The 27,908-nt window shown below is 49.4% G+C and overlaps 1 protein-coding gene across 1 annotated transcript; it reads left to right on the plus strand.

Annotated features, from left to right (window-relative positions):
• Nucleotides 1–290: 290 nt before the first annotated feature.
• Nucleotides 291–27,283, plus strand: LOC120392949 (butyrophilin subfamily 1 member A1-like). Its single transcript, XM_039517602.1, has 9 exons — nt 291–303; nt 1,363–1,479; nt 3,192–3,539; nt 11,809–11,853; nt 12,272–12,508; nt 18,942–19,058; nt 21,979–22,018; nt 24,453–24,460; nt 26,605–27,283. Exons 1-9 carry the CDS (start codon nt 291–293, stop codon nt 27,162–27,164), a joined length of 1,485 nt encoding a protein of 494 aa, XP_039373536.1. The 3' UTR covers nt 27,165–27,283.
• The last annotated feature ends 625 nt before the right edge of the window (nt 27,284–27,908 follow it).

The raw sequence follows: 27,908 nt of genomic DNA on the forward strand, positions 1-27,908 counted from the left end.
TCAGTCAATACTGCTTTTTCATGTTAAACTTAAAAAAAACCCTAATGCTTCAAATAGGCCTCACTGCATAGAGAATATCCTTTAAAAAAGGACGTTATGTTACATCTCAGTCAATGCTGTATTTTCATGTTAAAAAACCTTTTATTTCATGTTAAATGTTAAGAAAACCATTCTATAATGAAACACAGCATGTTTAGCAAGTGTTAAAAGTATGGGGGAAAGTCGAGGGGTGGGGTGTTCTTCAGATAGGCTACAGAAAAATTCAAACTTAAATCTAAAGTCCTAAGAAAATGAAAGCTCAATGTAACTTTTGCATGGATTTGTTAAAAAGTGAGGAGGAAAATAAACTTCTTTCTGATCCACTGGTTTACAGAATTAGGGGAATCTAAACTAGCTGTTATTAAGATTCTGTGGTTTTCAATCTGGGGTGTTTCTGCAGACTCATTTTTTAAAATTGAAACACATGTAAAATGTTAAATAAAGGGCTCTGTCTTCATATAGGATTGTCTTTGAAAATGTTTATTCCTGTACAAAACATAATATAACTTTCACTAGTGTTTATTAAAAAGTGGGGGAAGAAGCAGCCTTCTTATCTCTGATCCCCTGGCTCACAGACGCTGTTTTTGCTAACAGGCGCTTTGCTCCAGCTTCAAATTGTCCTCACAAAAAAATGACCAATGTTTGTTACTAAGGGCTTATGGTTTTAACCTTATTAAAGCACCCATGTAAAAGTGCTAGAGGTGGGAAAGATGCTTGGGGCCTGGTTTTTTAGATAAGAATAAGGCAGTTAAAAGGGGGAGGGGGCAGTGAGGGAGGGGAGGGAGATGGCCCTTGTTTAAAAATCTTGGAACTATAGGATTGGTTCAGAAAAAATGTATTCTGTGACACAGCTGTAGAACAGCATCTGATTGGTCTGACCCAAAGGTGGGGATAACTAGCCCGAGGGGTTGAGAGCCTTGGGAGCTCCCTCTTTCCCCAGGAACAGCTGCAAGGGTAAGATATCTCTCTCTGACTCAACCACGTGCTGTCTTTGCCCTTTGCAAAGGGACTTTCTTTATCCTTTTCTTGCCCTGTTCTCTCTTTTAACCTATCGTTATATGTTTCTCTTTTATTTAATGTTTTTAAATGCTCTTTTCTTAACCTACCCTTATATTTAATATTTTAAATATTTCTTTGGCTTGTGCCACAGGTCAGACTAGATGATCTAATGGTCCCCTCTGACCTTAGTCTATGAATATTGGCAAGTGGGCTAATGTAAACGTAACTGATGAATGGACCAGGGCTATGAAAGTCAGACAACCTGGCACTGTCACTGCATCCCACTCACTTGCCATCTGGTTTGTTATTTCTCCTGTTCCCCAGACCAAGCTACGATGACGGGGAAGGTTCCTTCATTCTTCCCCGGCTCCACAGTGAGCTCCGCTCTGCCCGGCTACGTCGCTCTCTGCCTCGCTCTACAGGTTCACAGGCTGGCGTTAGGTAGGAGCTCCAGCCTCCTTTCTGTTGATGGTCATCTCCATCTATCCCACTTCACTGCCTTGTCTTGTAAACCACGTCTGCTCAACCTGCCCACAACCAGCAACGTGGAGAAACCACAGGGCACTGATGGGTCCCCAGTAGCCATGCTTGCTACCTATACGCAATCTTGTCAGGCCTAACTACACACACACTGCTGCTCTGACTGGCGGCTTCTAAGACATAGAACACGGTGAGCATCGTCATGGTGCTCACAAACTATTTAAAGGGACACTACCCAATTCCTTTACACTGCACTGTGTCAAGGTTCCTTCCTCACTCTGAACTTTAGGGTACAGATGTGGGGACCTGCATGAACACCTCTAAGCTTAACTACCAGCTTAGATCTGGTTTTGCTGCCATCACTCCCAAATACTAACTCCCTTCCCTGGATAGTCTTGAGAGACTTCTTCACCAAGTTCCTGGTGAACACCATTCCACCCCCTTGGATCTTAACACAAGGAGAATTTAACCATTCCCCCTCCTTTCCCCCACTAATTCCTGGTTAGTCCAGATCCAATCCCCTTGGATCTTAAAACAAGGAAAAATCAATCCGGTTCTTAAAAAGAAGGCTTTTAATTAAAGAAAGAAAGGTAAAAAATCATCTCTGTAAAATCAGGATGGAAAATAACTTTACAGGGTAATCAGATTCATAGAGCCCAGAGGAACCCCCTCTAGCCGTAGGTTCAAAGTTACAGCAAACAGAGGTAAATCCTCTTAGCAAAAAGGAACATTTACACGTTGAGAAAACAAAGTTAAACCTAACACGCCTTGCCTGGCTGTTACTTACAAGTTTGAAATATGAGCGACTTGAAAGATTTGGAGAGCCTGGATTGATGTCCTGTCCTTCTTAGTCCCAAGAGCGAACAACCCCCAAAACAAAGAGCACAAACAAAAGCCTTCCCCCCCACCAAGATTTGAAAGTATCTTGTCCCCTTATTGGTCCTTTGGGTCAGGTGTCAGCCAGGTTACCTGAGCTGCTTAATCCTTTACAGGTAAAAGGGTTTTGGTGTCTCTGGCCAGGAGGGATTTTGTAGTATTGTATGCAGGAGAGCTGTTACCTTCGCTTTATAGTTATGACACACTGCCAGACTGTATAAGTCATAAATCAGACTCTTCAGCCCCAAAGAGTCATGACTCCCCAACTCTCTGGCTATGAATTGAAAACACACAAGCCGTTCATACTGCACTAGGTACATCTGACTAGGGCTGAGAGCTAAACCTCATGTCTCAGTGAGGCATGTTCCCTGCTTTGTAGGGCCATTAGGTTACTGGTAACTACTGGAACACGTTCATAGTCCTGGGCGTGAAAGCAAAGTGCACGTGTTGGTCTTTGGTCAGGCCTGCTGGGAAAACCACAGTTACTTGAAGGGGGCTGCAAGCCTAAAATCCTAGTGTGGATAGAGAAGGATGTGGGTCCCTGCCCAGGGAGAGGTGATGGATGGAGACCTGAGACCTAGGAAGATATTCCTTGAGCAGACCACAGAGGGGGTCAGAGGTGCAGTTACCCCAAGCCTGTGACTCTCTGCACTCAGAGACATGTGTAGGGCATTGCCTGGGTATGGAGTGTTCACTTCTAACGCAGGGCGTTTCTTACTGTGTGTCTTACTGCTCAGTTAATGCCACTCCCAGCCCCTCGCTGATTTACCTTCCATTTTTCTTTGCACATTTCACAGCACAGTTCACAGTGACTGGACCTGGCCATCCAATAACTGCGTCCCTAGGCGGGGAGGCCGTCCTGCCCTGCCACCTCTCCCCCAGGATGAGCGCTGAGAACATGGAGGTGAGATGGTTCCGATTCAAGTTCTCTGCAGTCGTGCACCTGTACCGTGATGGGCAGGATCAGTACGGTGCGCAGATGCCCGAATATCGAGGAAGAACTGAGCTTTTGAGAGACAATATTACCAATGGGAGAGTTTCCCTGAGAATACACGATATCCAACCCTCCGACAATGGACAATACAAGTGTTTTTTTAAATCCAATGTCTCTTATGAAGAAGCTTTATTGGAACTGCAGGTGGCAGGTCAGTGACTTGTTCTGATACTTTGACATCTTCAACAGGGTAATAAGTGGAGTCAGAGGGTTCATTGTGAGATGACACCTGATTTTTCTCGTTATGGTAGGGGGATAGCTCTGCTCTGGTTAAGGTTGATTCTAGTTTACTGTTTAGGGCTATTTTTTTCTGTCGATTCTAAAATCCAGACACATGCTCAGATTCTCTTGAAAATTTCTGTGACTCATTGGACTCTGGGGAGGGGTTATTGGGCTAAATTTGAGCTCATTTGAGCAAGAGGTTAATGAGATACACAAACCTCCCTGAAAGGGCAGATGATATTAACATGTCGTGGTTATTAAAACTTTTTTTGCACACCTGGGGCCAAACAAATGGCTGATCCTCCCCACACTGATGTCACCAGCTGGGATTGATTTTGGCTGGTGTCTGGCACCCACAGGGTAACAGTGCTTGATGCACAGGGTTCAGTAGCCCTACTCCTTGTCTAATAGTGGGAGCGTTGAGGAATTCCCCCCCAGAACAGGTGAAGGCAGGAGGCACCAATCCAGGTCATGGCACAGCTACCCAGCCTCACACCACCACTCTCCAGCTTTGCAGTGCCATTCGCTGTCGCAGATCTGCTCGGTTCCACCCTGGGCCCTCGCGGTCCCGATCCCATTCCTCGGGCTCAGAGACGGGATCTGGTTTTCGGAGTGGGACCGCCACCGTTCAGACTGTGGACGCCCTGATGTGGGGGCAAGGCCATGGCAGATGCACTGGCAGGGGCCCACTCAGTGGCTATTCTGGACCTTGTGGACATATCACCAGGCCCCGGGTACAAAGTCTGGGGCTTCCCAGTCGGCCGCCTCTGAACCAAGGGTCCCAGAAGCCTCAGCCAGTCAGCCCACTCCTAGGGGTGCAGAGGAGATGTTGTGCCCCTTTCCTCCCTTGAAACCCCTTCCAACTCCAGTTCATGAGCCTGAGCCTGAGGCGGTCAGCGACACAGGGCATTGAGCTCCCGAGGAGCAGGAAGGTTGAGATGATCCTCTCCCTGCCTTGGCCTCTTCATCTTCCTCACCTGAAAAGGCCGTAGCAGGCATCTCTGTCTCTGGGCTGCCCCCTATAGACATCCGCGCCCACCAGAACCTCCTGTGCAGGGTGGCACTCAACATGGGTCTGCAGGCCAAGGAGGTCGTAGAATCGGAGGACCTGGTAGTAGACATTTTGGCCCCAGAAGGTCCATCGAGGGTGGCCCTGCCCCTCATTTAGATCATTCAGGCCAATGCCAAGACCATCTGGCAGACCCTGGCCTCCATTTTCCCTACAGCCAAGGGGGTCGAACGCAAGTACTTCGTGCCCTCGAACGGGTATGACTATCTCTTCACGCACCCGCAGCGCTGCTCGCTGGTGGTTGTGGCTGTGAATGAGAAAGAGAGGCACGGGCAGCAGGCCCCAGCGCCCAAGTTGAAAGAAGCCAAGCGGCTGGACTTGTTTGGCCGCAAGGTGTACTCCATGGGGAGGGGCTCCAGCTCAGGATTGCTAATCAACAGGCACTCCTGACCTGTTATAACTTCAACTCCTGGAACTCGATGCTCAAGTTCAAGGAGCTTGTGCCACTTGAGTCCAGGGAGGAGTTTGGGGCCCTTGTTGACAAGGGCAAGACGGTGGCATGGACCTTTTTGCAGGCTTCACTGGACACTGCAGACTCAGCCACGCGTACCTTGTCCTCCGGGATTGCCATGAGGCGCACCTCCTGGTTGCAAGCCTCTGGCCGACCTCCTGAGGTTCAGCAGATGCTGCAGGACCTGCCCATTGATGGGGAGGGCCTGTTCCTGGAGCAGACTGACTCTAGGCTGCATAACCTTAAGGACTCGAGGGCGACCATGAAGTCCTTTGGTATGCACACCCCGGCAACCCAGCAGAAGCACTTCAAGCCCCAGCAGCTGCAACAGCACTCCTACCCTCCTTGGCCAAGGCAGGACTTTTACAGGTGGATAGGAAGGAATGGCAAGAGGAAGCCTTCCAACCCCCCCGTCAGGACAAGGCCAGGGCCCAACCAAACCATCATTGGATTCCAAGTAGGCCTTTTGAAGGGACACCCGAGGACATCATACTGGACTTACCCCCGGATCCTTCCCTGCCCTTTTTGAATCATTTATCCCACTTCCACCATGTGATTTACACAGTGGAAGCAGGATACTCTCTCCAGTTCTGCTCCTACCCACCCCCCTTCCCCATCCCTCTTCAGAGACCCCTCCCACAAGCAACTCCTTATTCAGGAGGTTCAGGCGCTCCTCGTCATGAGGGCGGTAGAGGAGGTTCCATGGGAACTATGGGGCCAGGGGTTCTACTCCCAATATTTCCTAATCCCCAAGGCCAAAGCGGGCCTCAGACCCATCCTGGACCTGCGAGGGCTCAACAAATTCTAGGTAAAGTTGAAGTTCCACATGGTCTCCCTAGGCACCATTATCCCTTCCCTGGATCTTGGAGACTGGTATGTTGCCCTCAACATGAAGGACGCGTACTTCGACATAGCGATTCATCTGGCACACAGGCACTTTCTGTGCTTCGTAGTCCACTGTGAACATTACCAGTTTACGGCCCTTCCATTCGGCCTTTCAGCAACCCTCCGAGTGTTGACCAAGTGCATGTAGGTCATGGCTGCCTTCTCCCGTCGATGGCAGGTGCGACTATATCCCTATCTCGATGACTGGTTACTTTGGGGCCACACCAGAGCGCAGGTGCAGTCCCAACTCCACCTGGTCAGGTGTACGTTTGAACAGCTGGCTCTCCTTCTCAACATGGAGAAGTTGACCCTAGAACTGACCCAGAGGATAGAATTCATCGGGGCGGTGCTGGACTCCATTCAAGCGCAGGCCCTCCCACCGGAGTCCCATTTCTGAACTATCGCAGGCATCATTCAAGGCCTTCAGCACTTCCTGACCTCGACAGCGAGAGGGTGCATGAGTCTCCTCTGCCACATGGCTTCATGCACGTATGTGACCCGGCACGCCAGGCTCCGGCTGAGGCCGTTGCAGGCATGGCTCGCATCGGTCTACCGTCCGTGGCGCGACAGCTTGAATTCAGTCGTCAGTGTACCGGGGCAGGTCCTCGCCTCCCTCCGCTGGTGGCTCGACCCTCAAGCAGTGTGCGGTGGAGTCTCCTTCCACAGCCCCCTGCCTTCCTTGTCCCTGGTTACGGACGCGTCAGCAATGGGAGGGTGGGGTGCACATCTGGGGAATTTTCGGACTCAGGGCCTGTGGTCACAGGATGAGCACTCCCTCCATATCAATGTCTGGGAGCTGATGGCGATGCACCTTTCTTGCCAAGCCTTCCAGGCCCAGCTGCAAGGTTGCTGCGTGGCAGTTCTGCCAGGAAGCCATTCGACTGTGGGAGTTCTGCATAGCCCACTCCATTCACCTAGTAGTGTCCTTTCTTCCAGGGATCGAGAACATGCTTGCGGATCATCTCAGCAAGTCCTTCCATATGCACGAGTGGTCTCTCTCTCTGACTGGATGTCATACACCCCATCTTCCAGAGGTGGGGGTTTCCCCAGGTCAACCTGTTTGCCACCCGAAGCAACAGGAAGTGCCCGGTGTTCTGCTCCTTCCAGGGTTGCAGCCTGGGCTCCCTCACGGACGCATTCCTGCTACCCTAGACAGGTCGCCTGGTCTACACCTTTCCTCCATTCCCTCTTGTGCACAAAGTCCTGCTCAAAATCTGCAGGGAGGGGGCAATGGTGATTCTGATAGCTTCGGCGTGGCCTCGCCAGCATCGCTACACCATGCTGCTGGAGTTGTCAGTGGACATACCGGTCACATTGCCTCTCCTTCCCAACCTACTCACTCGGGACCACAGCTGCCTCTGTCATCCCGACCTACGGTCCCTCCACCTTGGAAGCTGCATGGCTGAACCCCACAGAGCTTCTGTGTTTGGACCAAGTAAGACAGGTCCTGCTAGGCAGCAGGAAGCGCTCTACTTGAGGCACGTATCTAATGAAGTGGAAAAGATTTTCATGTTGGTGTGACCAGTGCTGCACACCCCTCCTCCAGGCACCAGTACCCCTCATTTTGGAGTACCTCCTGCACCTGAAACAGCAAGGCCTGGTGGGGTCCTCCATAAGGGTGCACCTCGCTGCCATCTCGGCCCTCCATCCAGGTGCATCTGGCTGCTCTGTCTTCGCCAACCCCTATGGTTGGTCACTTTCTCAAGGGCTTGGACCGTCTCTATCCTCAGATCCATCAGCTTATCCCTGCGTGGGATCTTAACCAGGTCCTTTCGAGGCTCATGGGGGCCCCCGTTCAAACCAGTGGCCATGTGCTCTCTCCTGTATCTTTCCTGGAAGACAGCTTTCCTGGTCACCATTTCATCCGTGAGACCCATCTCCAAGCTGACAGCCCTCATCTCGGAACCGCCTTACACGGTCTTCCACAGGGATAAGGTTCAACTCAGACCACACCCGGACTCTCTCCCTAAGGTGATGTTGAACTTTCACACCAGCCAGGACATTTTCCTACCCGTCTTTTACCCGAAACCTCATGCTGGTCCTGGGAACAGTAGCTGTATTCCCTCGATGTCCGCAGAGCCCTGACTTTCTACATCGAACGCAATAAGCCATTCAGAAAATTAACCCAGCTATTCGTAGCAGTAGCGGACTGGATGAAAGGCCTCCCGGTCTCCTCTCAAAGAATATCCTCCTGGATCACATCCTGCATCCGCACTTGCTATCAGCTTGCCGGGATGCCAACACTAGCTGTTACCATGCACTCCACTAGGCCCAGAACTCGTCAGCAGTGTTTCTGGCCCAGGTGCTGATCCAAGAAATTTGCAGGATGGCAACATGGTCCTTGGTGCATACGTTCACATTGCACTACACCATCATTCGGCACGCCAGGGAAAACGCAGCCTTCAGTAGAGTGGTGCTGCAATCAGCATTCCTTAACTTTGACCCCACCGCCTAGGTAAGGCTTGGGAGTCACCTAATTGGAATCGATATGAGCAATCATTCAAAGAAGAAAAAAGGATTACTCACCACTTGTAACTGTTGTTCTTCAAGATGTATTGCTCATATCCATTCCAAATCTGCCCCCCCTTCCCCTGTGTTGGAGTAGCCGGCAAGAAGGAACTGAGGGGGTGCCGGGTCGTCAGGGTCATATATTAAGCGCCATGGAGGCACCACTCTAGGAGTCTCCACAGCCAACCTGATGGATGCTGCTAGGGGAAAAACTTTGCGACAGCCATGCCTCTGGCGCGTTCACACCTAATTGGAATGGATATGAGCAACACATCTCGAAGAACAACAATTACAAGAGGTGAGTAACCATTTTTTCTTGTCTGTGGCTATTGTGCATATCTCATGAGTCTCTCAGACCAAAGCCTTCTGAATCACACCCCTTCTGGGAGGGGACTCCTGAGCCTGTGCTCTTCTGGGCAAGAATCCGAGCGGGAAGGCTCCAGACACCTGCCCCTTCTCTGTCTCTCTTGTTCGTTGTTTCTCTGTGTGAAATTTCCAAACACCCTAAGGTGCTCACAGACTGACCCCGCAATAATGAAATCAGTTTGAATTCACACCTTTGGTTATGGTACAAAAATCTTCCTTGATGCCTTTGAGAAGTTGTGGGTGCTGTCTGGGGTTCTCTGCTCGGTGTTGCAATCAGGTTCCCTTAGTTTAGCTCTGGGCTTGGCTACACTTACAAATTTGCAGCGCTGCAGCAGGGTGTGAAAACACACCCTCTCCAGCGCTGCAAATTGCGGCGCTACAAAGCGCCAGTGTGGTCAAAGCACCAGCGCTGGGAGCGCGGCTCCCAGTGCTGTCCATTATTCCCCACAGGGAGGTGGAGTATGGACAGTGCTGGGAGAGCTTTCTCCCAGCGCTGGTGCTTTGACTACACTTAGCGCTTCAAAGCGCTGCCGCGGCAGCGCTACCACGGCAGCGCTTTGAAGTGCTAAGTGTAGCCACAGCCTCTGTGACCTCACTCCTATCCCTCATATATCTTTAGTTGTCCCCTGCAATTAATTGAGATCCTGGACTTTGTGGATCTTCCCCTTAGGCTGGGGGAGGTCCTTTAGCAGTGGGTGGGTGTGATGGTGTATCCCATAAGGCTTTATGGGGGGTGCTCATAAATGTATGTATGATTTAACTGGAATAAGGTTTTGCTACATATGCCATGTAACATATCTATGTAAAGGTTATGATCTAATGCTTATGTTCATCCTAGTTGTATGCAGGCACTATTTGTGTGTTCAAAGTTATGAACATTGGCTGTATAATTGCTGGATTTCTAAGTAGCCTTAGTTAGAACATGTGGTCCCTTCTTGGGAAAGGAATGTGCAAATTAACTGCTCAATCAGGAAGCACTTAACAGACAAGAGAGCTTGAAAGACTCCAATCCACAGAAGAAGTTCAAGGTAGCATGTGGGTAATGGCTGCTACCTTCAAATCCTGAGTCATACATGGGCATGTGACTTGCCCATGTGATTCCAAATTCCATTTTGTGACTGGATTCTACACAGGGTGAGGAGGGGGTCTCCACCCACAAGAGAAAGTCTATTTAAGCCCCTGGGAGACCCCTCCATTTTGTCTTCAGCTGGCTAAAGAAGGAGCCTCTTCCCTCCCCGCCCCCCCCCCAGGATACTTGAAGGAAACTGGAACAAAGGACAGTAACTACAGGGGGTGTAAGTGATTGCTGGACCCAGGCTAAAAGAAGATTAGTCTGGAAAAGGGAACATTCTGGAACTGGTGAGGATCTTATCTGTATTCAGTTTGATTAGACATAGATTTGCGCATTTTATTTTATTTTGCTTGGTGACTTACTTTGTTCTGTCTGTTACTACTTGGAACCACTTAAATCCTACTTTCTGTATTTAATAAAATCACTTTTTACTTATTAATTAACGCAGAGTATGTATTAATACCTGGGGGAGCAAACAACCGTGCATATCTCTCTATCAGTGTTATAGAGGGCAGACAATTTATGAGTTTACCCTGCATAAGCCTTATACAGGGTCAAATGGATTTATTTGTGTTTAGACCTCCTTGGGAGTTGGGTATCTGAGTGCTAAAGACAAGCACACTTCTGTGAGCTGTTTTCAGGTAAACCTGCAGCTTTAGGGCAAGTAATTCAGACCCTGGATCTTTGTTGGAGCAGACGGGAGTGTCTAGCTCAGCAAGACAGGGTGCTGGAGGCCTGAGCTGGCAGGGAAAACAGGAATAGAAGTAGTCTTGGCACATCAGGTGGCAGCTGTCAGGTGATCCATCCCATCACACAGTTTATCTCATCAGTAAAATAAAACCCACCTGTGATCTGGTATGGGAGGCATGACCTTAACCCTGCACTTCCTTGTTATCTAGTGTTTGTGTTTCTGTTTTGCTGAATGTATTTCCTGGCTTTCAGAGGTACCCAGGGTAACTGGAACAATGTGTATAGTGAGGGTGCTGAGACCCATTGAACCAAACCGTGAACACTGTGTATGATGGAAACTACTTCAAGCCAGCACCTACGGAGGTACCAGTTTACTGCCACCCATTTCTGCATTCTGGAAGGGTACAAGGCACTGCTAAATTCCCCTATAATAAGGCTTTTTATTAGTGAATTAATTTAAGGCTTGTCTACACATACATGTGCACTGGTTTCAGTGCATGAGTGCAAACATCTGGTGTGGATATTCTTAAATGAGTTTGGAAATGGCTTGTATTGATTTATCTTGAGTCAATTCCTTCCTGATTTTCAAATGTTCACACAGGGATTTGCTCTTGATTAACTAAATAATTTCAGTTAAATTGAAGCAAATTTGTGCATAAAAAAGCCCTGATATTAACATTAACTTTGCTGGAAATGGGCCATTTTCATTACCACTACAAACAGTTCTTTTTCTCTCCTGCTGATAATAACTCACCTTAACTGATCACTCTCCTTATAGTGTGTATGGTAACACCCATTGTTTCATGTTCTGTGTGTGTGTGTGTGTGTGTGTATATATATATATGTATATATATATATATATATATCTTTCTACTGTATTTTCTACTGCATGCATCCAATGAAGTGGGCTGTAGCCCATGAAAGCTTATGCTCAAATAAATTTGTTAGTCTCTAAGGTGCCACAAGTACTCCTGTTCTTATTAACTTTACTGTATATCAAATAGGAATCTGAGAAGATTTCCTGGTCAGCTGCATTCGTGGACTCACATTCGATTATTAGTTTAATAGGAAATGTGTTTTGATAACAGTGTAATGAAGCTGTTTGCTCATTACTGGGCACTGTAGGATTATCATAATTTCATTTACTTCTTCTGTAGGTTTGGGCTCTGCTCCTGCCATCTCTGTGGAGGGACATCAGGATCAGGGGCGGCTCTATAAAATAGGCCGCCCCAAGCAGCGCGGCGCGCTGCGCCGCCCTGCCCCGGTCCCACGGCGGGTGCCGTGGTCCCACGGGTCCGCTTGAGCTGCCGCAGGCATGCCTGCTGGAGCTCAACCGGAGCCGCGGGACGAGCGGACCTGCCGCAGGCATGACTGCGGCAGGTCCGCTCCTCCTGGGCTCCGGTGGACCTCCCGCAGTCATGCCTGCGGGAGCCCAACCGGAGCCGCGGGAAGAGGGGACCCGCCGCAGTCATGCCTGCGCAGGTCCGCTGTCGGCCCGTGGACCTGCCGCAGGCATGCCTGCGGCAGGTCCACCGGAGCCAAATGCCGCCCCCCAGGGAAAGGGCCGCCCCACGCGCCTGCTTGGCACGCTGGGGTCTGGAGCCGGCCCTGATCAGGATGGAGGGATCCGGGTGGTGTGTCGATCAGCCGGATGGTACCCACAGCCCAAGGCTCAGTGGAAAGATCTCCAGGGGCAGCTCTTACCATCAGCCTCTGAAAAAATATCCCCAGAGGCCAATGGCCTGTTTCAAGCAGAGATTGCCATTGTTCTAACGGAAAAGTCCAACCAGAAAGTGTGCTGCTGTGTCAGAACCCCCCGACTCAACCAGGAGAGAGAGTCAGCGATTTCCATAGCAGGTCAGTGCCCGTCTGTGCCGCACATGGATAGACTGAGATGCTGCAGACATGGGCAGAGAGTCTTTATCATTGTGTCTCCTGTATATTGGCCTGAACCTTCAAGGTGCTGAGCACGTCTTGTAAAGTCCTGAGCAACCTCAGTTCTCTTTGGATGTAGCTACACTGCAGTTAGACACCTGCTGGTGGTCTGTGCCAGCTGGCTCAGGCTAAGAGGCTGCTAAATTCTGGTGTAGACATTTGGGCTGGAACTGGAGTCCAGGCTTCAGACCCCTGTGAGGTGGGAGGGTCCCAGAGCTCGGGCTTCAGCTTGAGCCCAAATATCTACACTGCAGTTAAACAGCCCCTTAGCCTGAGCCCCATGAGCCTGAGTCAGTTGGCAGAGGCCAGTAGCGGGTGCTAATTACAGTGTAGACGTGCCCTTTGTCGCTAGTAGGAGCTGAGGGTGTTTATCACCTTGCAGGCTAGGATGCCATTGGCCAGATTGTCATAACAGCTCAGTACCCAGCAATCATCATTCTTCTGAGTGGGGCTGGGGGAGAGAATTCTCCTTTGTTCATGTGGTATAGAGAGAACTATGTTGGAATTGCAAGCTGTCACTTTAAGAGAAGGGGGTTCCAGGTCCTGTTTGCAGGCTAGAGGGCTCTGTAGGAAAGCATGTGAGCAGAATCAGGGCTTGTCGACAGGAATAGTTAGTTCACGGCGAGCTGGGTGTAAATCAGCGTCTCACTAGCCTGGTGCGCACTGTCTGTGTGGACTCTGCTACATGTACTAACAACTCCGTAGTGCGCTTTGATCTACGCTACTTTGAAACCAGAACAGAGCAACGTGCACCAAGAAACTTTCAGTGCATGCCAGCAGGGTCCACATGTATAGTTAGTGGGCAGCAGGCTAGTGTGAGATGGATTTACAGCCCAGCCTGCAGTGCACTAACTGTTCCTATAGATGAGCCAACATAAAGCACGGTGGGGTGAGTTGTGTCCCCTGCCTTGGGGAGCAGCCCCCCCTCTGGTTTGGGTTCTTGTGTATTAAGGTTCTGGATTCTAAGACACAAAGTTGTGTTACGCTGCAACATTCCAGCAAGAGTATTTCTGTTTGTAGCTAACTTCTCTGTGACTATCACAGTTCTCAGTGAGTGTGGGGGAGGGAATTCGCCTTTGTTCTCAGTGAGAGCAGCTGGTTGCTGAGTGTTTATGAAAATCTGGCTAATGAAGTCATTTTTCCTGAATAGCACAAGAGCCCTGGTTATGATCTGAGCATTGCTGCTTAGGTGACCACATCAGTGTGAGAGCTGCACGACAGGCCCTGTCCTGCAGTTCAGACTCTGACAAAACTCCCATCTGCTTAAATGAGAGTTTTGCTGGCATCAGAGCTGAGAATTAGGTTGTAACTTGTACTTAATTGCACAGAAGGCAGTAAATGCAGAGCTCTATGGCTAGCATAATTCTGATCTCCTCTGTGGATGTACATTATAGTTTTTCACTTCAGTCACACAATGGGCGTGATCCTGCCTTCCTGCATAACCAAGTCGATAGGAGCATTGAGAGTGCTGGCAATAAAGGATCAGCCCAAAATATTCAGAAACAAAATCTTATGTAAAAGCAGCTTAAAATATGAACCTTTTTTCTAAAAATTATGTATTATCTATCAAATAACATTGTTAATACAGAATGAATATTTCATCACTTTAATAATAAGAATATTGCATTTGTAAAGTACTATTAATTTGAGATTTCAAAGTGCTGAACTGCTTAATAACCTCTTAGTAGGCTCAGAATGAAGTGACTGTTATAGAATCATAGGACTGGAAGGGACCTCGAGAGATCATCTAGTCCCTGCACTCATGGCAGGATTAAGTAGTATCTAGACCATCCCTGACAGGTGTTTGTCCAACCCGCTCTTAAAAATCTTCAATAATGCAGATTCCACAACCTCTCTAGGCAATTTATTCCAGTGCTTAACCACCCTGATAGTTAAGACATTTTTCCTAATCTCCAATCTAAACCGCCCTGGCTGCAATTTAAGCCCATTGCTTCTTGTCATATCCTCAGAGGTTAACAAGAAGAATTTTTCTTCCTCCTCCTTGTAACAACCTTTTATGTACTTGAAAACTGTTATCATGTCCCCTCTCAGTCGTCTCTTCTCCAGACTAAACAAACCCAGTTCTTTCAATCTTCCCTCATAGGTCATGTTTTCTAGAACTTTAATCATTTTTGTGGCTCTTCTCTGGACTTTCTGCAATTTGTCCACATCCTTCCTGAAATGTGGTGCCCAGAACTGGACACAATACTCCAGTTAAGGCCGTATCAGCGCAGAATAGAGCGGAAGAATTACTTCTCGTATCTTGCTTACAACACTCCTGCTAATACATCCCAGAATGATGTTCACTTTTTTTGCAACAGCATTACACTGTTTATTCATATTTAGCTTGTGATCCACTATGACCCCCAGATCCCTTTCTGCAGTACTGCTTCCTAGGCAGTCATACCCATTTTTTAATGCGTGCAACTGACTGTTCCTTCCTAAGTGGAGTACTTTGCATTTGTTCTGATTGAATTTCATCCTATTTACTTCAGACCATTTCTCCAGTTTGCCCAGATCATTTTGAATTTTAATCTTATTCTGCAAAGTACTTGCAACCCCTCCTTGCTTGGTATCATCCACAAACTTTATAAGTGTATTCTCTATGCCATGATCTAAATAATCGATGAAGATATTGAACAGAACCGGACCTAGAACTGATCTCTGTGGGACCCCACTTGATATGACCTTCCAGCTTGACCATGAACCACTAACCATTCTTTGGAAATGGTTTTCCAACCAGTTATGCACCCCCCTTATAGTAGCTCCATCTAGGTTGTGTTTCCCTAGTTTGTTTATGAGAAGGTCATGCGAGACAGTATCAAAAACCTTACTAAAGTCAAGATATACCACATCTACCATTTCCCCCATCCACAAGGCTTGTTCCCCTGTCAAAAAAGTTATTAGGTTGATTTGACACAATTTGTTCTTGATAAATCCATGCTGACTTTTACTTATCACCTTATTATCGTCTAGGTGTTTGCAAATTGATTGCTTAATTATTTGCTCCATTATCTTTCTGGGTACTGAAGTTAAGCTGATTGATCTGTAATTCCCCGGGTTGTCCTTATTTCCCTATTTATAGACTGGCACTATATTTGCCCTTTTCCAGTCCCCTAGAATCATTCCCATCTCCCATGACTTTTCGGAGATAATTACTAATGTCTCGGATATCTCCTCAGTCAGCTTCTTGAGTATTCTAGGATGTATTTCATCAGGCCCTGGTGACTTGAAGACATCTAATTTGTCTAAGTAATTTTAACTTTTTCTTTCCCCAGCCTCTGATCCTATCTCATTTTCATTGCCATTCACTATGTTAGATGTCCAATCACTACTAGCCTTTTTGGTGAAAATCCAAAACAAAAAAGTCATTAAAAGTCAAAAACGTCATTAAACTAGGTTTGATGGGGACAGATGAGCAAAGTCCACAGGTAAGTGGAGAACATGGAGACCTGGGAGATGGTTCAGAAATAGGAGGGAGCGTGGGCTATAGTGGCACAGAGAAAGGAGGGTCAGGGCAAAACTGGGAGGCAAGATCAAATCAGTATCTTAGATGCCTTTATACAAATGCGAGAAGTATGGGTAACAAGCAGGAAGAACTGGAAGTGCTAATAAATAAATACAACTATGACATTGTTGGCATAACCGAAACTTGGTGGGATAATACACATGATTGGAATGTTGGTGTGGATGGGTACAGCTTGCTCAGGAAGGATAGACAGGGGAAAAAGGGAGGAGGTGTTGCCTTGTATATTAAAAATGTGCACACTTGGACTGAGGTGGAGATGGACATAGGAGATGGAAGTGTTGAGAGTCTCTGGGTTAGGCTAAAAGGGGTAAAAAACCAAGGGTGATGTCATCCTAGGGGTCTACTACAGGCCACCTAACCAGGTGGAAGAGGTGGATGTGGCTTTTTTTAAACAGGTAACAAAATCATCCAAAGCCCAAGATCTGGTGGTGGTGATGGGGGACTTCAACTATCCAGATATATGTTGGGAAAATAACACAGCAGGGCACAGACTGTCCAGCAAGTTCTTGGACTGCATTGCAGGCAACTTTTTATTTCAGAAGGTTGAAAAAGCTACTGGGGGGAAGCTGTTCTAGATTTGATTTTAACAAATAGGGAAGAACTCGTTGAGAATTTGAAAGTGGAAGGTAGCTTGGGTGAAAGTGATCATGAAACCACAGAGTTCACAATTCTAAGGAAGGTTAGAAGGGAGTACAGCAAAATAGAGACAATGGATTTCAGGAAGGCGGATTTTGGTAAGCTCAGAGAGCTGGTGGGTAAGGTCCCATGGGAATCAAGACTGAGGGGAAAAACAACTGAGGGGAGTTGGCAGTTTTTCAAAGGGACACTGTTAAGGGCCCAAAAGCAAGCTATTCCCTTGATAGGAAACCTAGAAAATGTGGCAAAAAACCACCTTGGCTTAACCACGAGATCTTGCATGATCTAAAAAATAAAAAGGCATCATATAAAAAATGGAAGCTAGGACAAATTACAAAGGATGAATATAGGCAAACAACACAGGAATGTAGGGGCAAGATTAGAAAGGCAAAGGCACAAAATGAGCTCAAACTAGCTACGGGAATAAAAGGATACAAGAAGACTTTTTCAATACATTAGAAGCAAGAGGAAGACCAAGGACAGGGTAGGCCCACTGCTCAGTGAGGAGGGAGAAACAGTAACAGGAAACATGGAAATGGCAGAGATGCTTAATGACTTCTTTGTTTCAGTCTTCACTGAGGAGTCTGAAGGAATGCCTAACATAGTGAATGCTAATGGGAAGGGGGTAGGTTTAGAAGATAAAATAAAAAAAGAACAAGTTAAAAATCACTTAGAAAAGTTAGATGCCTGCAAGTCACCAGAGCTTGATGAAATGCATCCTAGAATACTTAAGGAGCTAACAGAGTAGGTATCTGAGCCTCTAGCTATTATCTTTGGAAAATCATGGGAGACAGGAGAGAGTCCAGAAGACTGGAAAAGGGCAAATATAGTGCCCATCTACAAAAAGGGAAATAAAAATAACCCAGGAAACTACAGACCAGTTAGTTGAACTTGTGTGCCAGGGAAGATAATGGAGCAAGTAATTAAGGAAATCATCTTCAAACACTTGAAAGATGTACAGTACGGGGGGCTCTGCATTTTAATTTAATTTTAAAAGATGCTTCTAAAACATTTAAAAAAACGTATTTACATACAACAATAGTTTAGTTATATATTATAGACTTACAGACAGAGACCTTCTAAAAATGTTAAAATGTATGACTGGCATGCAAAACCTTAAATTAGAGTGAATAAATGAAGACTCGTCACACCACTTCTGAAAGGTTGCCGACCCCTGCTCTATCCAATAAGAGTTAACCTTTCCATATATGGATTTCTTTATCACATGCTCATAGTTCTCCATTCCACATGCTGAGGTCAACCCCCTCCCCCTGGCCTTCTCTAGAATGTTCCTAGGGTGGTGAGCCACAGCATGCTTCCCTATGCATAAGCACCCTGCAAACCACATTTTATCCAAAATGAACATAAGAGTACCCTTCACGTCCATGCTGCTAACGGGTTCTGCTCAATAACAATCCAAAGCAGCGCGGACCAACACGGGTTCATTTTCATCATCTGAGTCAGATGCCACAAGCAGAAGGTTGACTTTCTTTTTTGGTGATTCAGGTTCGGTGGTTTCCGCATCAGAATGTTGCTCTCTTAAGACATCTAAAAACATGCTCCACGCCTCATCCTGCTCAAATTTTGGAAGTCACTTCAGATTCTTAAACGTTGGGTCAAGTGCTGTAGCTCTCTTTAGAAATCTCACATTGGTATCTTCTTTGTGTTTTGTCAAATCTGAAGTGAAAGTGTTCTTAAAATGAACAACATGCTGTGCACTTTGTATTCTGTGTTGTAATTGAAAATGTAGAAAAACATCCTAAAATATTTAATAAATGTCAATGATATTCTATTGTTTAGCAGTGCGATTAAAATTGCAATAAATATATTTTCGTCAATTGCATGAGTTTACTGTGATTAATCAACATCCCTAATATTTAGATCTCACCTCTATATCCTAAATATATCTGATACATTTCAGCATTGGCTACAGGCGGATAGTTGTAGCATAGCGGAGCTCCACCCTATTCCCTCCCTACCCCCGAGATGCCACCTCCCATTAATTAACCATGTTCCATAACCAGGCTAAAGCTTGGACTTTCATTGGCTTAATAATAAAGCACAGAGGAGCCACATCTCCCTGTGTATTTCCCTGTGAGTCTTAACTAGTCACAGTGTCACCACTGTCACGGTGTTCTGCCTTCATTCTGCACGTGTTTGCTCCCAAGTCAATGGCACTTTCTCTTGCAGAGCTGTTTTTCCCGAAGGTCAGTCCCTGGATGGTGGCTCTGGGTGTGATCCTGGCTCTCCTGACTGTTCTCATTGGCCTGGCCAGTTACTGCTTCTGGAGGCAACACAGAGCAAAAGGTGAAGTAACAAGAGGGGGGAATTTGGTGAGAGAGAGAGAGAAATTAATTGATTGACTGATTGAAAACCAAAACCAAAAGGAGAGATACTAGGGCTGCCAACTCTAACTGAAGCTATTCTGGTAGGTTTTTTTCCCAATATGACGTAATGTCATTTTGTTAAAATAGCCTATTAAACTCTCCAGGATTGCTTTCAATAGTCACTGGGAGATGGATGCTGATTCCGGGAGACTCCAGGCCTGGATGGTTGGAAACCCTAAGGCCTGGTCTACTCTGGAGGGGTGTCTTCACTGCAGTAAGTCAATGGCTGATGTTTCCCTGTTGACTCCACCTGTGCCTCTCACCCTCTTGGAGTACCAGAGTCAATGGGAGAGCGCTCAGTGGTCAATTTGACGTGATAAATCGACACTTGCTGGATCGATCACTGCCTGTAGACAAGCCCTCTTAGATATACAGGGATTCAATATTTGGAGGAGGTGTCAGGCAGTGGGAACCAGGCTGAGCATGAAGGGGGAACTGAACAAATTATAACTTTGTCTAAACTGAGAAGTGGTTTCACTCCTTCAGATCTCACTCAGGGATCCCAATCCAATGTGATTCTGAACTATTCCACGGGGACCCGCATGGCTCAGACAGAAACACCATGTGGGGCTCAGTGAGCTGGGCTTGGAGCACTGACAAATGTAACTTGGCTGCTTGCAGGAAAAACAGAAAGCAAAGGGGGAAAAAAGGGTGTTTCTTAGGGCTAATTCTGCTCCCCAGTAGGTGCTTGCACCCCCCACCCCAATCCAGCTGAGTAGGAGCTGCAGAAGGGCAAAGCAGTGGCTGTCAAAATGGACAGATTAGCAATTATCTTAGCTACACTTAGGGCTGGTCTACACTGTGGGGGGGAGGTATCGATATAAGATACGCAACTTCAGCTACGTGAATAGCGTAGCTGAAGTCGAAGTATCTTAGATCGATTTACCTCAGGTCCTCATGGCGCAGGATCAACGTCCGCGGCTCCCCGTGTCGACTCCGCTACCGCCGCTTGCTCCGGTGGAGTTCCGGAGTTGACAGGAGTGCGTTCGGGGATCGATATATCGCGTCTAGATGAGACACGATATATCGATCCCTGAAAAATCGATCACTACCTGCCGATATGGCGTGTAGTCTGGACGTACCCTAAGACTTGTTCAGCCTGAGATCCTGCTGACCTGAACATCCAGCTAAACAAAGGCACCTCCACCCCATTCTCCCTCCCTCCGCAATCTACCGAGACCCTAGGAGGAGCTGTTACCACTTATCATTAGGATCAGGGGCAAGTACCACCTACAAGGTCAGGAATTGGCCTAGGATTGAGCCAACCAAACCCTGTCCGTCGCTCATTGCCCTCCCCCATCCCCACAGGCAGGAGCTGGAGAGAGCTGCGGCTGTTCAGGGGATGGGCACAGAGGGGAGCAGCCAGATCAGACAGGAGTGTGACAGGGCCCAGGCAGCAGGGATGGCTCCTGGGGGAGACACTTAGAGCAGCCCCTAGAGGTGATGGTCACTGGGCCCAGGCAGCAGGGATTCTGAGTGTAGGGATGATGAGACAGAGCTGTCTGTGTGTCCTGTTTGCCAGTCCGTCTGCCTCGCTTTCATAATTACAGCACAATTACATGAATAGCGGGAACCGCGCCATAAACACGATCGGGTGAAATCTCACCTCTCGCCCTTTTCTCTCCCTAGATACCCTACGACCTGATATTGAGAGCAAGAAAGGTCAATGTCTGGGCCCATTACATTATCTGACAGTAGAGTTATCCCATAAGCACGACAGGGTGAAATCTCACCATTATTAATTAACTGTTGCAACAGTTTCCCAGGGGTCATGGTAGATTCTCCAGCACTGGCAGTTTTGAAATCAAGATTGGATGTTTTTCTAAAAGATCCTCTCTAGGAATTGTTGTGGGGAAGCCCATGGGCTTGTGTTACACAGGGGTCAGACTAGGTGATCACAATGGTCCCTTCTGGTCTTGGACTCTATGAATTGATGACCTCTCATCCTGTTCTCTCTAGAGACCCTGCTGTCTGGGCCAGTTACATTAACTGATATTAACATCATCCCCACAAACACGACAGGGTGAAATCTCATGTCTCTCTCTTTTCTCCCTCTAGAGCTCCTGCGATCTGACATGAAGAGACAGAAAGGTCAGTGTCTGGGAACACTGGGATGGGTTGAAGATTTCACGTCATGTCAGTCGAGTTAGCTCTCTCCAGCCAACTTAAGTCAATTGAAAGCCACGTTTAATGCAGTGGAATCTCAGTTTAACAACTTTAGATCAAGTTTAGCAGGTGGAGTTACAGCCTGTTTTAATAAGTAATGAAGAACATCTCCATATCGGCACCAGAGCCCAAGCAGTGAGTTCAGGGCTGCTTGTGCTGACACAGACGGGCTCTGAAGGGGAAGGGACCACTTTTCCTAATAAACCCCATGGGAATTACAGAAATGGCACCCCAGAGCCATAGCCGTGGCTGGAGCGCACCCCCCTCCTGCATCCCAAACTCCTGCTGAATCCCCTCCTGCACCCCAAACCCCTCATCCCTGTCCCCACCCCTGAACCTGCACCCTCAGCTGGAGTCCTCACCCCCTCCCTCCCCTGCACGTCAACCCCCTGCCCCAGCCCAGAGCCCTCTCCCACTCCCTGGATCCGTCATTTCTGGCCCCACCCGGAGCCCACTTCCGAACCCATGCCCCAGCCCAGAGCTCTCTCCCACATCCCAGACAACATATTCCTAGCCCTAACCGGAGCCCAACTCCCTGCCCTAGCCAGGTGAAACTGAGTGAGGAGTGGGGAGTGAGGGGGGATGGAGCGAGCTGGGGACGGGGCCTTGTGGAAGGGGCAGGGCCTGAGGAAAGGGTTGTTTTGTTTTGTGCAATTAGAAAGTTGGCAACCTAGACAGGTTGGGTCCCTGCCTCCGTAAGAAGCCAGCTCCTGTGCTGTGCTCTGCTTAGCATCTGATGGACAAATCTTGCAAAACGTTCGTATCACCAGTGAGGAAGATGTCGCTGTTAGCTTGACTATTGTGTATTAAGTTTTGAGACTCAACATTAACTCACGATGTCTTTTACTTTCCAGAGGAGTACGAGGCAGTGAAAGGTACATGTGTTTTTACTAGTTTTGATTATGCTTCATATTAGAAAACGAACACTCAGAACTATGTGCGCAAAGAAATGTTAGTGTAAAAAAGTAATGTGTTACTGTTATAGGTAATGTACACGACAAGGGGAAATCCAAATAGTATCCAGAAATAATGGGTGGAAAAATTGTGGTATTGAAATATGAACATTAACAGTTTTATTTTTCACAACATTAATCCTTGGAAATACTCTTAAACACAAACAAACAAACAAACTTCACTCCCTGACACCACAGACACCCTGTAACAAGAACAATAATTATTTATACCAATAGGGCCCAGCCATGTGAGTTCTCCACAGACATGCTCCCACGCCAGGGCCGGCTCCAGGCACCGGCCTACCAAGCACGTGCTTGGGGCGGCACCTCGGGAGGGGGCGGCGATCGGGGTTTGTTTTTGTTGTTTTTGGTTTGGCCAGGAGGCGCTCGGAGGGGCGGGGACTTGGGCAGCGCGGCGCGACGCTCGGGGCGGGAACTTGGGCGGTGTGACACGACGCTGGGGGCGGGGACTGGGGCCGCGCGGCGCGACGCTGGGGGGGGGGCGGGAACTTGGGCGGTGTGACACGACGCTTGGGGGCGGGACTGGGCAGCGATGCGATGCTTGGGGAGGACTTGGCGGTGTGACGCGATGCTCGGGGCGGTGACTTGAGCAGTGTGATGCGACGCGGTGCTGGGGCGGTGACTTGGGTGGTGTGATGCGACGCGGCGCGGGGGGGGCGGGGACTTGGGCGGTGCGACGCGGCGCTGGGGGGGCGGGGACTTGGGCGGTGCGACGGGGCGCTGGGGGTGCAGGGACTTGGGCGGTGCGACGGGACGCTGGGGGTGCGGGGACTTGGGCGGTGCGATGGGGCGCTGGGGGTTAGAGCTGGCCCTGTCCCACGCCCATTGGTTTGCTTGGAGCAGGATTGGGCCCCCGAGTGGGGATGGGGAGCTGATGGGGAGCAGGGCAGGCGCTCAGCACCTCTTGGGGTTACCTGCATTATCCACATTATGGAAACACTTATAAAGGAAGAGTTCTTTGAGCTGGAAACCCAGATTTTCTGCTGTGCCAGGATCTGCTTGGGTTAGGGGGTGGGGGCAGTGAGGGAGCTGGTTGTGGCTCCCTGATTCTGAGGCTGCCCCAGGGGCTGCTCTAATTTGCTCCAGCTGACTGTGGTCCTTGAGATTGGTGACTGTGCTCTGCTCTGCCCCAGCACACCTCCCCCCAACCCCTCCCACCCTGACAAGCCTCCTACACCAGGTTGGAGGTGGTGGGAGTTAGCACAGGAGCCAGATACGCTGCTTTACCCCAGCTGAGCTCTCTCTACACCAGGGGGATTCTCTGATATCCAGGGCCTGGTTCCTGCCAGTCTGTGCCATCCTTGCACACAGTGACTGGAGCAGGGGAGAGAACTGAACCCTTTATCACTATGGGCCCCATTCTGCCTCCCGACTCACATGAGTGATCCTCACAGGTGCAGTCCCAGTGATTTCTGGGGGGAGGGTTTGCAGGATCAGGTGTGATAAAGCAGAAGCTCTAACTCAGGGGTGGCCAACCTGTGACTCCTAAGCCGCATGCGGCTTTTCAGAAGTTAATATGTGTCCCCTTGCATAGACACCAACTCTGGGGCTGGAGCTACAGGTGCCAATTTCCCAATGTGCTGGGGGTGCTCACTGCTCAACCTCTGGCTCTGCCCCCACTCCACCCCTTCCCCCAAGCCCCCCGCTCCTTCCTGCCCCCTTCCCTGAGCCTGCCATGCCCTCACTTCTCCCCCTCCCCCCAGAGTCTCTTGCGTGCCGCAGGAGGCATGGGGGAGGTGGGGGAGGCGCTGGTCAGCCGGGCTGCTGGCAGGCGGGGGTAGCTGATGGGGAGCTGCTGATATATTACTGTGGCTCTTTGGCAATGTACATAGGTAAATTCTGGCTCCTTCTCAGCTGCAGGTTGGCCACCCCTGCCCTAACTACTGATTAGGAGCCTAATGCTGGTGTCCTTACTCAGGCAAAATTCCCGCTGAAGCCAATGTAATTTGGGTTTAGAACTGGGCACTTATGTAATTGAGAATCTCTCCTATTGATTCATTTATGTTCTTTTTTCCCTTTTCTCCCCTCTCGTTCCCATGGATCCTCTGGCAGAACTGGGTAAGCTCCGTTTCTGGTTTGTGGAGTTTGTTTTTCACAGTGTGTGACTTGTCGAATCTGTATTTCAAGTCTAAATTCTCATGTCTGATTATTTCAGGACTCACCAGAGCCTGAAGCTACGCAGGTAACTAATGCTGATACTGCGTCAGTCACTTTCAGTTCCATTCCCCATGGATGTTCAGTCCCTCCTCAGTCCTCTTACAGCTCTCACAATAACTAAGGGGTCGGGCAAAATGTCATTGTCTGTGTGAAAGTCTGAGGGTTTGGTTATTCACACTCCCGCTAAGGTACCTGGTGTTGAGGGGGAGCTGGGGCAAACAGACAATTGTTTTCCTGCTCTCTGATTCATAGATTCATAGAATATTAGGGTTGGAAGAGACCTCAGGAGGTATCTAGTCCAACCCCCTGCTCAAAGCAGGACCAATCCCCAAATGGCCCCCTCAAGGATTGAACTCCAACCCTCGGTTTAGCAGGCCAATGGGCGATGGGTCAGGAACGGGGCTGCAATTGGGGCCAGAAGTTGGGGGCCATGGCTGGGAGTGGACCCGCAGTTGGGGCCAGGAGCTGGGGGATTCAGCAGGGGGCGAATCATGTTTGGGGCTGGGGCTGCAGCTGGGTTCTCAGCCGGGAGAACCAGCCACCGACTCAGCAGGGCCAGAAGTCGGTGGCTGAAGTTGGGGCCGGAGATGCAGCTGGGGCTGAGGGTGGGGCTGCAGTGGAGCTGGGGGCAGAGCAGGGCTGGGTGACATTCCCTTCCTGCCACCCATGGGGGCTGGTCCAGGCCCTTTCAGCCCCCGCAAATGTTCCACCACACCCTTGAGGGGGGCACGACCCACAGTTTGAGGAGCACTGCTCTAGGAGCCGCTTCCAGGCTCCTTGCTCTGGTGAGCTCTCCTGGGAGCTCCTCTCCTCAGCAGCTTCCTGTCCCTGGGATCCCTTCAGCTGAGCCCTGGTTACCCTTTATCAGCCTCATTAGCTGTTTTGCTGCCAACTAGCCACCTAGGGATTTAATTACTGCCAGGTGGGGCTGGGTTGTCTCATTCTCCCTTACAGGGGCCTGTCACAGGCAGTCTGGTCCCTGAGTCCCCTAAAAGGACCAGCCCTCTTGATACATTTCCCCCCACCCCCAGAGCCAACCTGTATTCAAAGGGAGGCTTGACCATGGCTGACACTTGCTTATGTTCTGCTAGAAAAGTTTCAAACTCCAGGGAAGTAAATTGGTGGCCACTTCCAGGAGCTGCACGGACCTAGGGAGGCAGGGAGCCTGCCTTAGCCCCAGGCCCCCGCTGCGCCACTGACCAGACTTTTAATGTCCCAGTCGGTGGTGCCAACCGGAGCCGCCAGGGTCCCTTTTCGACCAGGCGTTCCAATAAAAAAACAGACGCCTGGCAACCCTATGGACAGGTGCCACCCCTAGGTCCTGTCCACACGGCCCAGTAACACCCTGCTGAGCCAGGTACAGGCAGCCACATGCCAGCCCAGGCCCCTGGCAGGGACGCTGAGCTGCCAGCTGCCATGGTCACTAACAGTGTTAACTCTGTCACGTGCCACTCACCATGCTTAGAGCCCCTTGGACCCAGCCCCAGGAACTGCTGTAACCTAGAACCATAGCAATGCAGGGCTGGAAGGGCCCTCGAGAGACCTGGGGTAGGTCAGGGACTAGACTATCCCTGGCAGGGATTTGTCCAACCTGTTCTTACAAACCTCCAGTGACGGGGATCCCACAACCTCCCTTGGAGCCGGGTCCAGAGCTTCACTGCCCTGAGAGTTAGAAAGTGTTTTCTCATCTCCAGCCTCAACCTCCCTTGCTGCAGATTGTGCCCATTGCTCCTTGGACAGGCCCTCGCCCTGCCCGCTGGGGCACTGGCTGTGTCCCCAAGCCTGAGCATCGCTGTTATTGCACTGAATGGCTGGCTGCGCTGGGCTGGCTCAGGGGGGCAGTGAGGGCAGCTGGGGCCTTTCGCTCCCCAGTCACCGATCCCAGCCCAGGCTCAGAGTCCAGTTCCCAGCGGACAGGAGCTCACGTCGTAACTCACTTTAACGGCAGCCTCACCAGCCATCTCCACAGGGAGGCCAAGGCCTGAATGGGCCGCAGGGACGATTCCTCCCCAGGGAGAGGCTACAGCAGATGTCAGAGCTGAGTCATGTTAGCAGGACAGTGCGGGGCTCACACGGGGGACGCAGGTTAACGGGGACGCAGGTTAATTTCCCTTTGATCCCAGTGACCAGCCCCTGCCCCCGGCCCTGACTCGGTGACTCTCTCCCCAGTGGACGTGACTCTGGATCCAGATACGGCAAATCCCAAACTCATCCTGTCTGAGGATCGGAAACATGTGAGACATGGAGACACACACCAGGATCTGTCCGACAATCCTGAGAGATTTGATACAGGCCCCAACGTCCTGGGCGCTGAGGGGTTCGCGGGTGGGAGGCGTTACTGGGAGGTGGAGGTGGGAGACAAGACAGATTGGGACCTGGGGGTTTGTAGGGAATCTGTGAGCAGGAAGGGGCAGGTCACATACACACCTGAGGCTGGATACTGGACCATGTGGCTGAGGGGTGGTGGATATATGGCCAACACCTCCTCCCCAACCTCCCTCCCCGTGAGCGTCAGGCCCAGCCGGGTGGGGATTTTCCTAGACTATGAGGCGGGCGAGGTCTCGTTTTACAATGTGACTGACAGGTCCCATCTCTTCACTTTCACTGACACCTTCTCCGGGAAGCTCCGCCCTTTCCTCTCTCCCTGTGACAATGCTGGGGGTACAAACGCGGCTCCCCTGATAATCTGCCCGGTCCCAGCTCAGGCCGGAGGGAATCTTGGTCCCTGACAGTGACCCCGCGGCACAGACTGGCCCCTCCCAGCCCTGCTGCTCTTCCTGCCCCCAGTGGTGGGGCCCAGTTACTGCAGCAACTGGACTTTCTGTGCTGACCGGACGCTGCCAGTTTCCCTGATCAACTGGAGGTTCCAGTAGAAAACCGGACACCTGGGAACCCCCAGTCCCCACCTTTCCCCATCCTCTGCCCCAGGGGTAGCAGATGGTGGGGGATGGGGTCATTCACTCCTGTCAGAATTTTCTACCCCTGTGAAATCTCAGTGTAAAATATGAAAGAAAAAAGATAATTCTAATTTCAACAGTATTTCAAAAAACAAGCAAATAAACATATTTTTAGAAATGGAATTATTAACTTTTATTGTTTGATTCTTCCCTCAAATCTATATTATATTTTAACTTCTCTAAATAACGTAATTTGTATTTCAACTGTGAAATTATAAGAAATCCAAAATTTTTATTTTAACAAAATAAACTATTAAATTGTCAGACTAGGGCCATGGCTACACTTGCAGATGTGCAGCACTGGGAGTTACAGCTGTGTTCGTACAGCTGTGTAGGGAAAGCGCTGCAGTGTGGCCACACTGACAGCTACCAGCGCTGCAGTGTGGCCACATTTGCAGCATATGCAGCGCTGTTGGGAGTGGTGCATTATGGGCAGCTATCCCAGCGTTCAAGTGGCTGTAATGTGCTTTTCAAAAGAGGGGGGTGGGGTGGAGTGTGACAGGGAGCGGGGGAGAG

The sequence above is a fragment of the Mauremys reevesii genome, unplaced genomic scaffold (genome assembly GCF_016161935.1).
Source record: "Mauremys reevesii isolate NIE-2019 unplaced genomic scaffold, ASM1616193v1 Contig13, whole genome shotgun sequence".
NCBI lineage: Eukaryota > Metazoa > Chordata > Testudines > Geoemydidae > Mauremys > Mauremys reevesii.

Excerpts from the sequence above, each read along its gene's own strand:
- LOC120392949 (XM_039517602.1), top strand. Across the intron at positions 11,854-12,271 it reads TGTGGAGGGACATCAGGATC|GAGGGATCCGGGTGGTGTGT; the intron begins AGGGGCGGCTCT and ends CTGATCAGGATG. Across the intron at positions 19,059-21,978 it reads GAGGCAACACAGAGCAAAAG|ACAGGTTGGGTCCCTGCCTC; the intron begins GTGAAGTAACAA and ends TTGGCAACCTAG.